Source organism: Triticum urartu, chromosome 2 (genome assembly GCF_003073215.2).
Source record: "Triticum urartu cultivar G1812 chromosome 2, Tu2.1, whole genome shotgun sequence".
NCBI lineage: Eukaryota > Viridiplantae > Streptophyta > Magnoliopsida > Poales > Poaceae > Triticum > Triticum urartu.
Genome location: NC_053023.1, coordinates 651,359,088 through 651,373,101, shown reverse-complemented (window position 1 = coordinate 651,373,101; position 14,014 = coordinate 651,359,088). Strand labels below are relative to the sequence as shown.

Below are 14,014 nucleotides of genomic sequence, written 5' to 3'. Positions count from 1 at the left end.
TCATGCACAGCAGCATTTGGGTGTTGGCAATGTTGACAGTCCAAGTAAACAGTATTATGTACTTCAGGAAACATTTCCAGTAAAACGTTGTGTGCCTCTACAATAAACAAACAGCAAGCTTATCATGTGTTGAATAAGACATTATATCATGTTTTGAATAAGACAGCATAAAACTCAACAGCAGTGGGCTTGACATTCAAGAGACTGTAGATGCATTTCTCATGTTAGCTAGATTTTGACAGCAAACAAGCATGCAATTCAAAGAAAAACTATGCGAAATAAATGCAGTCAGCGCAACCAGATAAAGACGAAGCTCAATGCTTGTCAATTTGACATGAAACCATTTCATCATAGTGCACATACTATAAATACTAGTTTACTAATGGGCACCCCATACAGTGATACAGGAGCAGGTTATCACATGAAGCAGTACCAAATCACCCATCAGTTTCTGGCGTCTTCTCTAAAATAAATCTAACATCCATACAACTTGAGAAATGCATTACTGAAAGAAACCCTATGTTGGATTAACATCCAAATGAGCATATGAACAATGATAGATGCTTTAAGTTGAATGCTAGAGATGCATGACAGTAACTAGATGAGTTTAATGTTATACATTGACTGATAGAAAGTTCCGATGAAGTTTGAAAAAATGAAGCATGGCTGCAATGGCGTGTCATAAAGAAAGAACAATTTTTTGGATCTTATGCAATGTTTTCCTTCACAATGGGTTGTAACTCTACCATGATCTGAAATGCAATTTATCATGCTTAGTTATTCACATAATGCAATTGTAAGCATCAAAGTAACTAAATGACACATATCTGGAGGGTCGCACTATACATAAAATGGCAACGGAACTTCATTTTGCTGTTGATGTTTAGCTGAACATTATGCATCAGGTTATAGACAACAAGACGTGACTTGAGTTACTCCTTACATACCTGGAATGTTCCTATTGTACATGATAAAGATAAGCATCTTTTTAGCTTCATCCAAAGCAGCCTCCAAACTTTCAAGATCTGGTGATGGTCTACCAGCAAGTACATCGGTGCATATATCAGCGTCATTGATGAACTTTTGTATTGGATCAGACAGGAATGAAATCATGCAGTATTGATTTGCCTTGGACCAGAGAAGGTTATAGTTGACAACTGTGAAACCGATACTCAGATCATGCTCAGCATTAGGTGGAATGTATCCCACCTTCTCATCAGGGCATTGCATCTCCACTTCCATTGGCAGTACATATGGTTCGACTTGAGGTTGAGCATCGCCCATCAACTTCCCAACATCATATGAGAAGTTATCAGATAATATATCTGAATCCTGCATAAGCCCATGCAGTTGATAGGCATCACCAAGAGGCATATACACCATCACCGTGACATGAAGAGAAGAAGGCAATATAGGGGCAGCTACTGTCTGTCCATAAGTTCTTGCATCTAGTGACAAAAGGGTCAAATTTTGAAGCCCTGATCCATTTAGTAGAGCCTCCTTCCTGAGTTCCCACGCTCCATGAGAACGGGATAACCTCGTTGTCAGGGTACTCAAAAACTTGTAGTGGGACTTTGGCATTAAAGCAGTCTGGTGGTATATCATCATACATGACAGAAGCCATGTCCTGAAGATGCTCCATAGCCTACAATTATAAACACTGCATTAATATATACTTGATGTTGCCATTTTAGAGAAACTACTAGTGGGGCAGCATAACAGGGTCAACCTCAAGTCTGAACATACACGCAACATGCATAATTTGTATAGTATGAACTCCAATATATGCCTGCACATGAACACTCACACATCTCTGATATGTTGTCTTACGGATAGCACATAACATGACATGATGCAGAGCACGGCAGCATCGGATCGAAAAATTAGAAAAGGGTCTGGAACACAACATTTGCAATACATTTTGTACATATAGAAACAGACATGAATTGAACAAAAAGTTCTGTATTGCATTGTTCTCACAACGCAACAAAATATAAGATAACAAGCTTTTTTGGAGAAACACGCTGAGTAATTTATACATCTATCCACTGTCTTAAAACATAAACCCATTGTAAAGAGGGAAAGAACCAACAAGTTTCTAAAGGTCACCTAGTTTTTAGGACAAAACAGGTCTGTTTTAGCATATAGATCCACTCCCGTGAATACTAGCTACACGGGTGATTCAATTGAAGATCCATTCACCTTCTACACTATCAATCCACTGCCGTACAGAAGCAAAAACATCCAAAGATATTGGATATCGGACCAGATGATTTGAGTAACACAGCTTAATCAGAGTATAATCCCAGTAAAAGCATACATGATTGAGCAACTCATAGCACAAACTGGCTAGGGTTTCCCGGGGATTACCAGATCAAGTGGCAGCGGCAGGCTGTGATGTACTGGGATCTCCCGATCGCCATCGGGGGTGTGGTCAGGTACATGCTCTTTCAGTTGAGAGACATGGAATACTGGGTGAATCAGAGCTTCATCGGGTAGCTGCAATTTGTATGCAGCTAGTCCAATTCTTTCCAGGATTTCAAAAGGACCAAAGAACTTGAGGGCCAATTTTGGACAAGGCCTGTTGGCCACTGAATGTTGAGCATAGGGTTGTAACTTGAGGTACACCTTGTCGCCAACCTGAAACTCTCTTTTACTTCTTTGTTGGTCAACATAATGTTTGATCCTGGTCTGAGCTCTCAAGAGATGTTCTTTGAGATGTCAACATAATGTTTGAAACTCTCTTTCACTTCTTTGTTGGTCAATATAATGTTTGATCCTGGTCTGAGCTCTCAAGAGATGTTCTTTGAGATGTCAACATAATGTTTGTCGATCAAACATTATGTTGACAACAAAGAAGTGGAAAGAGAGTTTTAGTTGGCGACAAAGGTGTACCTCAAGTTACAACCCTATGCTCAACATTCAGTGGCCAACAGGCCTTGTCCAAAATTGGCCCTCAAGTTCTTTGGTCCTTTTGAAATCCTGGAAAGAATTGGACTAGCTGCATACAAATTGCAGCTACCCGATGAAGCTCTGATTCACCCAGTATTCCATGTCTCTCAACTGAAAGAGCATGTACCTGACCACACCCCCGATGGCGATCGGGAGATCCCAGTACATCACAGCCTGCCGCTGCCACTTGATCTGGTAATCCCCGGGAAACCCTAGCCAGTTTGTGCTATGAGTTGCTCAATCATGTATGCTTTTACTGGGATTATACTCTGATTAAGCTGTGTTACTCAAATCATCTGGTCCGATATCCAATATCTTTGGATGTTTTTGCTTCTGTACGGCAGTGGATTGATAGTGTAGAAGGTGAATGGATCTTCTATTGAATCACCCGTGTAGCTAGTATTCACGGGAGTGGATCTATATGCTAAAACAGACCTGTTTTGTCCTAAAAACTAGGTGACCTTTAGAAACTTGTTGGTTCTTTCCCTCTTTACAATGGGTTTATGTTTTAAGACAGTGGATAGATGTATAAATTACTCAGCGTGTTTCTCCAAAAAAGCTTGTTATCTTATATTTTGTTGCGTTGTGAGAACAATGCAATACAGAACTTTTTGTTCAATTCATGTCTGTTTCTATATGTACAAAATGTATTGCAAATGTTGTGTTCCAGACCCTTTTCTAATTTTTCGATCCGATGCTGCCGTGCTCTGCATCATGTCATGTTATGTGCTATCCGTAAGACAACATATCAGAGATGTGTGAGTGTTCATGTGCAGGCATATATTGGAGTTCATACTATACAAATTATGCATGTTGCGTGTATGTTCAGACTTGAGGTTGACCCTGTTATGCTGCCCCACTAGTAGTTTCTCTAAAATGGCAACATCAAGTATATATTAATGCAGTGTTTATAATTGTAGGCTATGGAGCATCTTCAGGACATGGCTTCTGTCATGTATGATGATATACCACCAGACTGCTTTAATGCCAAAGTCCCACTACAAGTTTTTGAGTACCCTGACAACGAGGTTATCCCGTTCTCATGGAGCGTGGGAACTCAGGAAGGAGGCTCTACTAAATGGATCAGGGCTTCAAAATTTGACCCTTTTGTCACTAGATGCAGAACTTATGGACAGACAGTAGCTGCCCCTATATTGCCTTCTTCTCTTCATGTCACGGTGATGGTGTATATGCCTCTTGGTGATGCCTATCAACTGCATGAGCTTATGCAGGATTCAGATATATTATCTCATAACTTCTCATATGCTGTTGGGAAGTTGATGGGCGATGCTCAACCTTAAGTCGAACCATATGTACTGCCAATGGAAGTGGAGATGCAATGCCCTGATGAGAAGGTGGGATACATTCCACCTAATGCTGAGCATGATCTGAGTATCGATTTCACAGTTGTCAACTATAACCTTCTCTGGTCCAAGGCAAATCAATACTGCATGATTTCATTCCTGTCTGATCCAATACAAAAGTTCATCAATGACGCTGATATATGCACCGATGTACTTGCTGGTAGACCATCACCAGATCTTGAAAGTTTGGAGGCTGCTTTGGATGAAGCTAAAAAGATGCTTATCTTTATCATATACAATAGGAACATTCCAGGTATGTAAGGAGTAACTCAAATCACGTCTTGTTGTCTATAACCTGATGCATAATGTTCAGCTAAACGTCAACAGCAAAATGAAGTTCCGTTGCCATTTTATGTATAGTGTGACCCTCCAGATATGTGTCATTTAGTTACTTTGATGCTTACAATTGCATTATGTGAATAACTAAGCATGATAAATTGCATTTCAGATCATGGTTAGAGTTACAACCCATTGTGAAGGAAAACATTGCATAAGATCCAAAAAATTGTTCTTTCTTTATGACACGCCATTGCAGCCATGCTTCATTTTTTCAAACTTCATCGGAACTTTCTATCAGTCAATGTATAACATTAAACTCATCTAGTTACTGTCATGGTCTCTAGCATTCAACTTAAAGCATCTAACATTGTTCATATGCTCATTTGAATGTTAATCCAACATAGGGTTTCTTTCAGTAATGCATTTCTCAAGTTGTATGAATGTTAGATTTATTTTAGAGAAGACGCCAGAAACTGATGGGTGATTTGGTACTGCTTCATGTGATAACCTGCTCCTGTATCACTGTATGGGGTGCCCATTAGTAAACTAGTATTTATAGTATGTGCACTATGATGAAATGGTTTCATGTCAAATTGACAAGCATTGAGCTTCGTCTTTATCTGGTTGCGCTGACTGCATTTATTTCGCATAGTTTTTCTTTGAATTGCATGCTTGTTTGCTGTCAAAATCTAGCTAACATGAGAAATGCATCTACAGTCTCTTGAATGTCAAGCCCACTGCTGTTGAGTTTTATGCTGTCTTATTCAAAACATGGTATAATGTCTTATTCAACACATGATAAGCTTGCTGTTTGTTTATCCGCCACTACCCCATTCTAGGCCGTCATTCTAGTGGGACACTACAGACATGTTTTCATCTGGATGCGCTGCTGTGTTCTGATCCATTTGGAACATAAGAAATGACATGATTGTTACAAATTTATCCCTGATGCAACAATGTAGGAGGTGGAAGTTCGATTTCGTACTATTTTCAGAACAGCTCTAGAAAGTTGGGGGTGCTCTGGTGAAGCCTAATATCTGGGTGGACATCTATGAAGAAATGTCAACAACGTGATAGAACTGACTAATGTTTCTTTTGTTTTACTTTCAGTCTCTTGTAGGTGATATTTGGCTCAAAGCTACTGGGTAGGGCTGTTGTGTTTAATAATGTGATGTTTCTGTTTGTTGGTGCCAAACTTTTTTTTTCGTGAATACGCAAAAGGCTTGCGTATCATTGTATTGATAGGAGGAAATAGAGTGATGGTTACAGGGGTGATCTCATGAGCACATGCGCAAAGGAGATGGTGTGAATGAGAAAAACAAAGGCACAGCAGAGGGGATGCGCGCGCGACCCTAACATAGCATCCTACGTCTCATCGATAATCTGGCCAAGCCCCTTGGCCCCGGCGTGCACCCAAGCGCGCGCGTCTTCTTGATGCTGTCAGAGAGTCTGGAAATAAGAGGGGTTGGCGGCGTTGAACACACAGTCATTGCGGTGCTTCCAGAGTCTCCAGTTGGTAAGGATGATGATGGTGGCGAACCCTCGGCGAAGGGCAGTCGGGGAGCCATGAATGGCAGCAGAGAACCACTCGCGGAACTCGTAGTCCGGGTTAGGGAGGGCGGCAGTGGCGTGACACCAGGAAAGGATCTCATGCCAGACTTGCCGCGAAAACGAGCATCCAGCCAGTAGATGTTGCATGGTCTCGGGCTCTTGGTCACATAGCAGGCAGAGAGGGGCGTGCGGGAGGCCACGACGCGCCAACCTGTCTGCCGTCCAACATCGGCCTTGATAGGCAAGCCAGAGGAAAATCTTGACGCAGAGAGGAGCCCACGACTTGCAAGTAAGCCGCCAGGCTGGTTCAATGGTCGAACCAGAGAAAAGTGCCTTGTAGCAAGATTTGGCAGAGTAGATGCCAGAGGAGGTCTAGCGCCAGGTGATGCGGTCTGGGCCAATAGAGAGCTGGCAGTCGCGAAGCTGAGCCCACAGAAGAACGTACTGGACCAAGGCCTCGGGCCCCAGGCTACAGTGGATGTCGCTAATATAAGCCCGGTGAAGCAGGCCATCACGCACCGTACGCTGCTGACGACGTCGCTTTGGAACCAGCGTGTGTATCAGGGGGGCAATCTCGGAGATAGAGTTGCCGTGCAGCCAATGATCTTCCCAGAATCTGCAGGATGCGCTATCGCCAAGCTCCCAGCGCGTTGAGGCCCTGAAGATCGAGTGAACCTCCGGCGCACAGGGGATGTGAAGATGCTGCCAAGGCCTAGAAGGGTCAGTCAGTCTTGCGAAGCCAAACTGTCATAGGGGATCTGGTGGTGCCAGTTTTTATACCCATTGGGCAGGTTATATCTGGTTATCTTCGTTTTTCTTTCGGATTTCAAATAGTGTCAAAAAGGTTTCAGCCTCGAAGTTGGGGGCGTTTGGCTCTGATGTGTGATCGAAAAATAGAGACAAAGGAACCAAGCAATGGAGCTTGCTTTGCGATTCTTGAAGCCTCGCCTATACCATCTCATGTACGAAACTTATGTAATTCATATATTTCACAGGAGTACATAAAGCAACTATAAGACATATTTCAGATGCGGAAGAAGCCACAAACTGATTAAATGTAGACGTTGAGATACTAATTTGGCTTGATAAAAACTCTGGAACGTCTAGGTGCATGTGTAACAGCAAATCAATGAAAGACAATATTTTTAACTAACACAATGAGACAACCCACGGGTGATTTGATACCCCTGAGTCCCTGACTCGCAATCAAACTATCTAAGGTTACTTTTGCAGCATGGCCTAACGAGTTCAATCAATATCCATATGTCAACATATATGATGATATGAAATACTGTATAAATAAGAAAGGACACAGAAGGTGGAGGACACGAGACTTTTTTTAGATTAAGAACAAGAGAGTTCGCGAACCAGAACAAACATATTTCCATAGCATCAGGTCAAGTCATGTAGAAACTTACAGGACTCGATGCAAAGCATGGAACGCCCTGCGGCATAGTGGCAGGCATCGTGCGATCTTGCGGTTCCCATCGTGGATCGCTACCAGTCGTCGCCATCCTCCTACCTGGACTGAGCGAGGAGGAATTGGGGACGTCAAACACGGCATGGGCATCCCATCGGCACCGACTTGCACTAGCCCGGCCGGCATAGCCGTTTGGCTCTGGCCCTGCGGCATCCCCTTTGCCCACCTGCAGCGGGGCGGGCTGGCACACGCCCGAAGAAAGCACGAGATCTGGGCGGGAATCCACCGTTCTCTGCCATGTAGAAGCGTGGCGACCGGCGACCCATCGAGGAGGGTCGCGTCGCATCTGAGTGACTGGATCTAAGGATTTAGCGATGAGATAACCTCTGCGGCCGGCTGATTCATCGGGGGTGGGGGGGGGTTGTCCGTTGGGATGTGACTACGAGGCACATATTTTACCGCGGCGGTCTCACCGACCCGGCGGAGCGGGGCAACGACGTGGGCACAATATACGGAGCTGCATATGTTCGTCCCGTGTTTTTTTAGAATCTGAACATCAAACGCATTAAGCTACTCATGAGAGCATTGGTTGGAGGAGATAACGAATATAATAATACTCCCTTCGTCCGGAAATATTTGTCATCAAAATGGATACAAGGGGATGTATCTAGATGTATTTTAGTTTTGGATACATCTTTTTTTATTCATTTTGATGACTAGTATTTTTGGACGAAGAGAATATATCCTTACTTAGTTGGAGTAGAGAGAAGACAAGAGATAAGAGAAGCGGACTCTTGGTTAATAGCCAGCTGCAACACGAGACCCAAAACACCTTGTGAGGATGTAAGATGGATCAACTATTGATAAACTAGTATATATTTAAAACTTGTTATTGTACATGTCGGCTAAGAGGTTGATTGTAGATAACATGGCGACTTTTTATAGCGGTCCGTTGGTTCTATTATTAACCATGTTTTGAAGGACGGTCAACCAGATATGCCACATGGCGCAAAATGATTAGTCGTGATGAGAGATCTTTTGGGAAAAAAATAGATGAAGGTGTGGATTATTTTTTTAATGTATTTTTTCTTTTTAGATGCAGGGAGGCCCTCTGGTATTTTTTTAATGGAGGCTTATGCAAAGTTGCACTCATTGATAGGCTGCGGTGGTAATTTTTTCCTTTTCCTTTTTTTTACTTTTGTTTAGATGAAGGTGATGATTTATTTTGAGATGTTTTTTTAGACGAAGGTGACTATTAAAACCATTGAGCTACGCATGAGAGCAAGTACAGTAAGGTGACATAAGCTGAATATAAAGAATATAATAATATATCCATGCTTAGTTGGAGGAGAGAGAAGAGAAGTGATAAGAGAAGCGGGCTCTTGGTTAATAGCCAGTTGCAATATGAGACTCAGCACACTTTGTGAGGATGTAAGGTGGACCAACTATTAATAAACTAGTACACATTTAAAACTTACTTATTGTACTCCCTCCGTCCGGTGAAGAATGAACATCTAAAGATTTTAGGACAAATTATGAAGTCAAGTAAAAAATGCATTGAAAAAAGGCAAGCCACCATCTCTCTCCTCTTTAATTAACCAACATCCAATGAGCTAAGTGCATGTAGAAATTAAGAAGACCATGTGTAGATGGTTATTGGTCTTGATTACCGTGTGATGAGAGAAGTATTTTTTCCTACTTTAAAGTGCATTGGAAAAATAGAAGTACACTCTTTTATGGACAAATTTTGAAGCCAAACGCACACTCTTTACCGGATGGAGGGAGTACATGTTGGCTAAGAGGTTGACTGTAGATGACATGGCGACTTCTTATAGCCGCCCGTTGGTTGTATTATTAACCATGCTCTGAAGGACGGTCAACCAGCTATGCCACATGGCGCAAGTTGGTTCGCCGTGGTGAGAGATCTTTTGGAAAAAAATTAGATGAATGTGTGGATTATTTTTTCAATGTATCTTTTTTTAGATGCAGTGAGGCCCTTCGGTATTTTTTTAATGAAGGCTTATGCAAAGTGTCACTCGTTGGTGTTGCTGCGGTAGTAATTTTTTTTTCTTTTTTACTTTTGTTTAGATGAATGTGACGATTTTTTTTCTGAGATGTTTTTTTAAACGGAGGCGAGGATTCTTTGTATTTTTTTAAATGAAAAGATGCGCACAGCTTTTTTTTAAGCGGCGCCATATGGTGACGCTCCAACCACTAGTATGACATCTATAGACGTGAGATAATACCTCACATCTAACATGACATCAGACTCGTTAACCTACGTGCAAGGGGCGGATGCTTGCGCTATCCATGTAGGCAATTTTTACTGTCGCGATTTTACTGTGTCGAAGGAGGAAAGAAACAGAACGCCAGCGACCCTCGCAGCCCGCACCCAGCGTCCTCTTTCCTTTTCTCTTTCCAGCGAGTGAATAGCAAAAAACTACCACACTATGGGTCATCGTTTCAAAAAACTACCGCTTTTTTAATCTTTTCAAAAAATTACCCCAAATTGTTCTGCTGTTCTAAAAAACTACCATGTCGCACTGATGACTACTTTGGTCAACTTTAAACGTTATTATGATAGCTCAGGTCCACTCGTCAGGTTGACCGTTAGATTTGACCGTTAGTTTGACCGTTGACATATTATGACAGGTGGGGCCTAAGTATTTTTTAGCAAACAGGTCCCTGAAACAAACTATAAAAGCAATCGGGTCCCTAAAAAAATAAAATAAAGGCAATCCCGTCCTCCCGGGGAGTTCGTTGCCGGAGCCGGCCAGCACCATTTCGGCGAGCTCGTCAGGGCCATCCAGCTCTGGCCGTGGCCGGCGGGAAGCAACAGCCATGGCGGGCTGGAACCGCCCGAGCTCCATGGCTGCTCCCCACCCATGCTCGAGCTCGCGGCCAGGGGCAGGGCGGATGCTCGTGTCCAACGGCAGGGCGGACCTAAGCAGGCGGCGACGCGTCCATGGCGTGGTGGTGGTCGGCCCTGGAGGTGGAGGTTGTGGTTGCGCTGGTCGTGGTGGTGGCTGGCCCGGACGCGCTCCCCGTGGCATGGTGGTGGTCATCCCTGGCGGCGACGGTCATGGCTGCGCCGGCCGTGGTGGTGGCCGGCCCGGAGGTGCTCCCCATGGCGTGGTGGTGGCCGGACCAGGCGGCGGCGGCCGTGGCGCTCGGGTTTGAGAGATAAGGGAGAGAGAGGGGGAGAGAAGAGATAAGGGAGAGAGAGATTACTTATATGTGGGACCCAGCTGTAAGTTAAATGGTCAAACAAACGGTCTGTTTAGGAGCGGGCCCGACCTGTCATAAACGGGATTAATTCTAAATTAGATGGTCATTTGGTTTTTTTGGAACAACAAAACAATTTTGTGGTAGTTTTTTGAAAAGGTTAAAAAAGTGGTAGTTTTTTGGAACGATGACCCGGATGTAAACGGATCGGATCGGATAGGATAATGTCTTTACCATATCCTTGACCATATTTTTTTGTCAGATTCAGCGCGGATCGGAGGATGACCGGATGCGGATTCGAATACCGATTATCCGGACTACGGATTCGGAGCGGAAGCGGAGCGGACTCGGACTGAAAACGGGTATTAAATCTATGTACGTATTTTCCCTAATATCTATCATGATCTATGCAAAGAAGAACAATATATAAATAACCAATCAATTGTCACTGATCAATGAAATTAATAGCTTACACGCTGCAGCATGCAAGACATTAGACATCATAGTTTCATAGTGTTCTCTAGTCCATAATAAAAATCTATTTAAATATTAGGTAAGTGAGCTTGTACAGTATGTGTTTTCAATTCAATTGGCTAGACTTGTACGTACATGTGATGTGTACAGTCGTACCACGATGCTATTAGGGTTGGGGTTATATGATATTTATATGTGGTGATTTTAATCAGTGGCCTAATTGGGTATTTGGGCTTGTCGATTGGACCAAATTTATTGGATAATCCTATTTGATAACGCCGGATAATCCACATCCCTCGAATATTATTGATACCATATCCGCTATCATATTCATCGGCTATCCGCTTGACAAAAATCTGTATCCGCATCCGTATCCATGAATTGGGGAAAGTGCATACCATATCCTTAAAAAGGATGCGGATGCGGATTCGGAATGGAAATTATCCGTACCATTTACATCCCTAATGACCCGTAGTGTGATAGTTTTTTGCTATTCACTCCCTTTCAGCTGTTGCCGCCACCGCCTCCTCCGGTCCTCCCATCTCCATCCTTCGCCTCGGCAACGTCCGCAAAGGAGCAGAGCGATCGGCAGCAGATCGGCGCGTCACGGGAGCAGACACGGCGACCGTAAGGTACAAATCAGAGCGAAGTCGGTGCGGCAGACGGGCGAGATCTGGAGAGTGGTGTTCTCTTTTGAAATCTCCTAGCGCCGGCGCCTCCACTTCTCTCCTCATCTCCTGGCGCGCAGATATCTTATCTTTCTCCCTCCTCTACCGCTGCAACTCCATGTGCGTGTTCGCTGTTGATCAGTGTGTGTTCTATGAATCCAATCCTTCAGTCTGCAGTGGGTGCTTTGGGGTTTCTGTAGGGACAAGGAGAGGATCTGTGATGCGTAGATCGCCGGGTCGCACCACTAAGCCAGCGATGGCTTCGCGGACCAGCTGTCGGAGATCGCCGAGGCCACCAGGGGCAAGGAAACCCTCTTGCAGTGCGCCTTCAGTCAGGTGAGGTCCCATCCTTCTTCAAAATTCATCTCATGTATGTACCTTCTTGATTCCTCCAACATTACTTGCTAAGCCAAGCAAGGTAGTAGTATACTAGAAGAAAATTACTTTTTGTGGATGCCCATAGGTAACAGAAAGCCACGAGTGGTCAGGATCAACAAATGACATGTGGAGCTTCATATTCAGTTATTTGTTAGCTACTTGCTTGCTTCAAATGTCTACATACTATAGGAATTAAGGTTCTATTGTCTCTATTTCATAGATTTCATTGTATATACATGTAGATAACTTCAGCATGAGAGCAAGAGTTTGGAGCAGATGCAACACATTCCGTTGCTCCTGCACTATATAGATGCATGTTTTTGTAGGTGATTGTTCATCTTTTAGTCAATTTCCTTATAGTTGTAGTTCAGACACAACTTTCCATGTTGTCAACCAGAAAAAAACTATTTGTTGGAACCATTAGATCATGGACCTCAATAAATCTCGAACGTTCGGAATTTAAGCATGTCATCCCGAACGGTTTTTGATGGCAACTTTAGTTGCTGCGAGGTGACAACTTTAGTTGTTAACACATGGCAACTTTGTTCCGGTTCGATTTTTTGTCAGAAAATTGCCATGTTTGTCAACATCGCCTTAACTAAAGTTGCCATGCAAAGTGTTCGGATTAGCATGCTTAAAAATGGAACATTTGGGATTTATCTATTTCGTAGATTATTAGTAGATGTAGTCATTATATTTCTATACAGGGGATGAACTAAAGTAAAGAAACCCATCCTTTTTAATTCATGTAAAGTTCATGTATGTAATGAGGTGGCACTCTTAAAGGTGAAAATTATGCAATATTAACCCCTTTCTTTTGTCGGTTCTAAATATTTTTTGTGGTCCGTACTTTGCCAATGAATCTCATATCCCAATACTTAGCTATAACCATTGTCACTACACTCATATGAATGGTGACAAATTACATGTTTGTAGATTTTTCAACTTAGCAGAATTAATATGTTGATGGAAGGGGAAGCCATCAATTTCGGGGACAATGCTCACAGGGACAACACCGTTAGGCATGGTGATGGCACTAGATGTGATGAAGGGTATAGTGGCCAGGATCAACAAATGACCTATGGAGCTTCATATTCAGCTATTTATTAGCTACTTGCTTGCTTCAAATATCTACATACTATAGACTATTTCCTAGACTTTACTGTATACATGCAGATAAATTATTCAATTTGTTAGACAATGAACATGTTTTAAGAATAAAAGTGGATATTATGGTGTGCATTGATACGTCTCCAACGTATCTATAATTTTTGATTGCTCTATACTATATTATCTACTGTTTTGGACTATATTGGGCTTTATTTTCCACTTTTATATTACTTTTGGGACTAACCTATTAACCGGAGGTTTAGCCCAGAATTGCTGTTTTTTGCCTATTTCAGTGTTTCGAAGAAACGGAATATCAAACAGAGTCCAAACGCAATGAAACCTTCGGGAACGTGATTTTCTCACCGAATATGATCCAGGAGACTTGGACCCCACGTCAAGAAAGAAGAGAGGCGGACATGAGGGTGGAGGGCGCCCCCCTAGGGCGCGCCCCCCTGCCTCGTGGGCCCCCCGAAGCTCCACCGACGTACTCCTTCCTTCTATATATACCTACGTACCCCCAAACGATCAGATACAGAGCCAAAAACCTAATTCTATCGCCGCAACCTTCTGTACCCACGAGATCCCATTTTGGG

At 43.1% G+C, this 14,014-nt stretch overlaps 1 protein-coding gene across 8 annotated transcripts; it reads left to right on the top strand.

Annotated features, from left to right (window-relative positions):
• Positions 1–8,152: 8,152 nt before the first annotated feature.
• LOC125539449 lies at positions 8,153–13,771 on the top strand. Of its 8 annotated transcripts, none has more exons than XR_007296888.1 (4): positions 8,153–8,734; positions 11,054–11,153; positions 11,774–11,897; positions 12,134–12,736. XR_007296888.1 is itself a non-coding variant. In XM_048702904.1 (4 exons), the coding sequence occupies exons 2-4, from the start codon at positions 11,081–11,083 to the stop codon at positions 12,555–12,557; spliced, it is 573 nt and encodes a 190-aa protein (XP_048558861.1). In that variant the 5' UTR covers positions 8,204–8,734; positions 11,054–11,080; the 3' UTR covers positions 12,558–12,736. The 8 variants fall into 8 exon arrangements, 1 of the variants encoding a protein (XP_048558861.1); XR_007296883.1 differs by having other exon boundaries at positions 8,184–8,734; positions 11,054–11,166; XM_048702904.1 differs by having other exon boundaries at positions 8,204–8,734; positions 11,774–12,269; positions 12,554–12,736.
• The last annotated feature ends 243 nt before the right edge of the window (positions 13,772–14,014 follow it).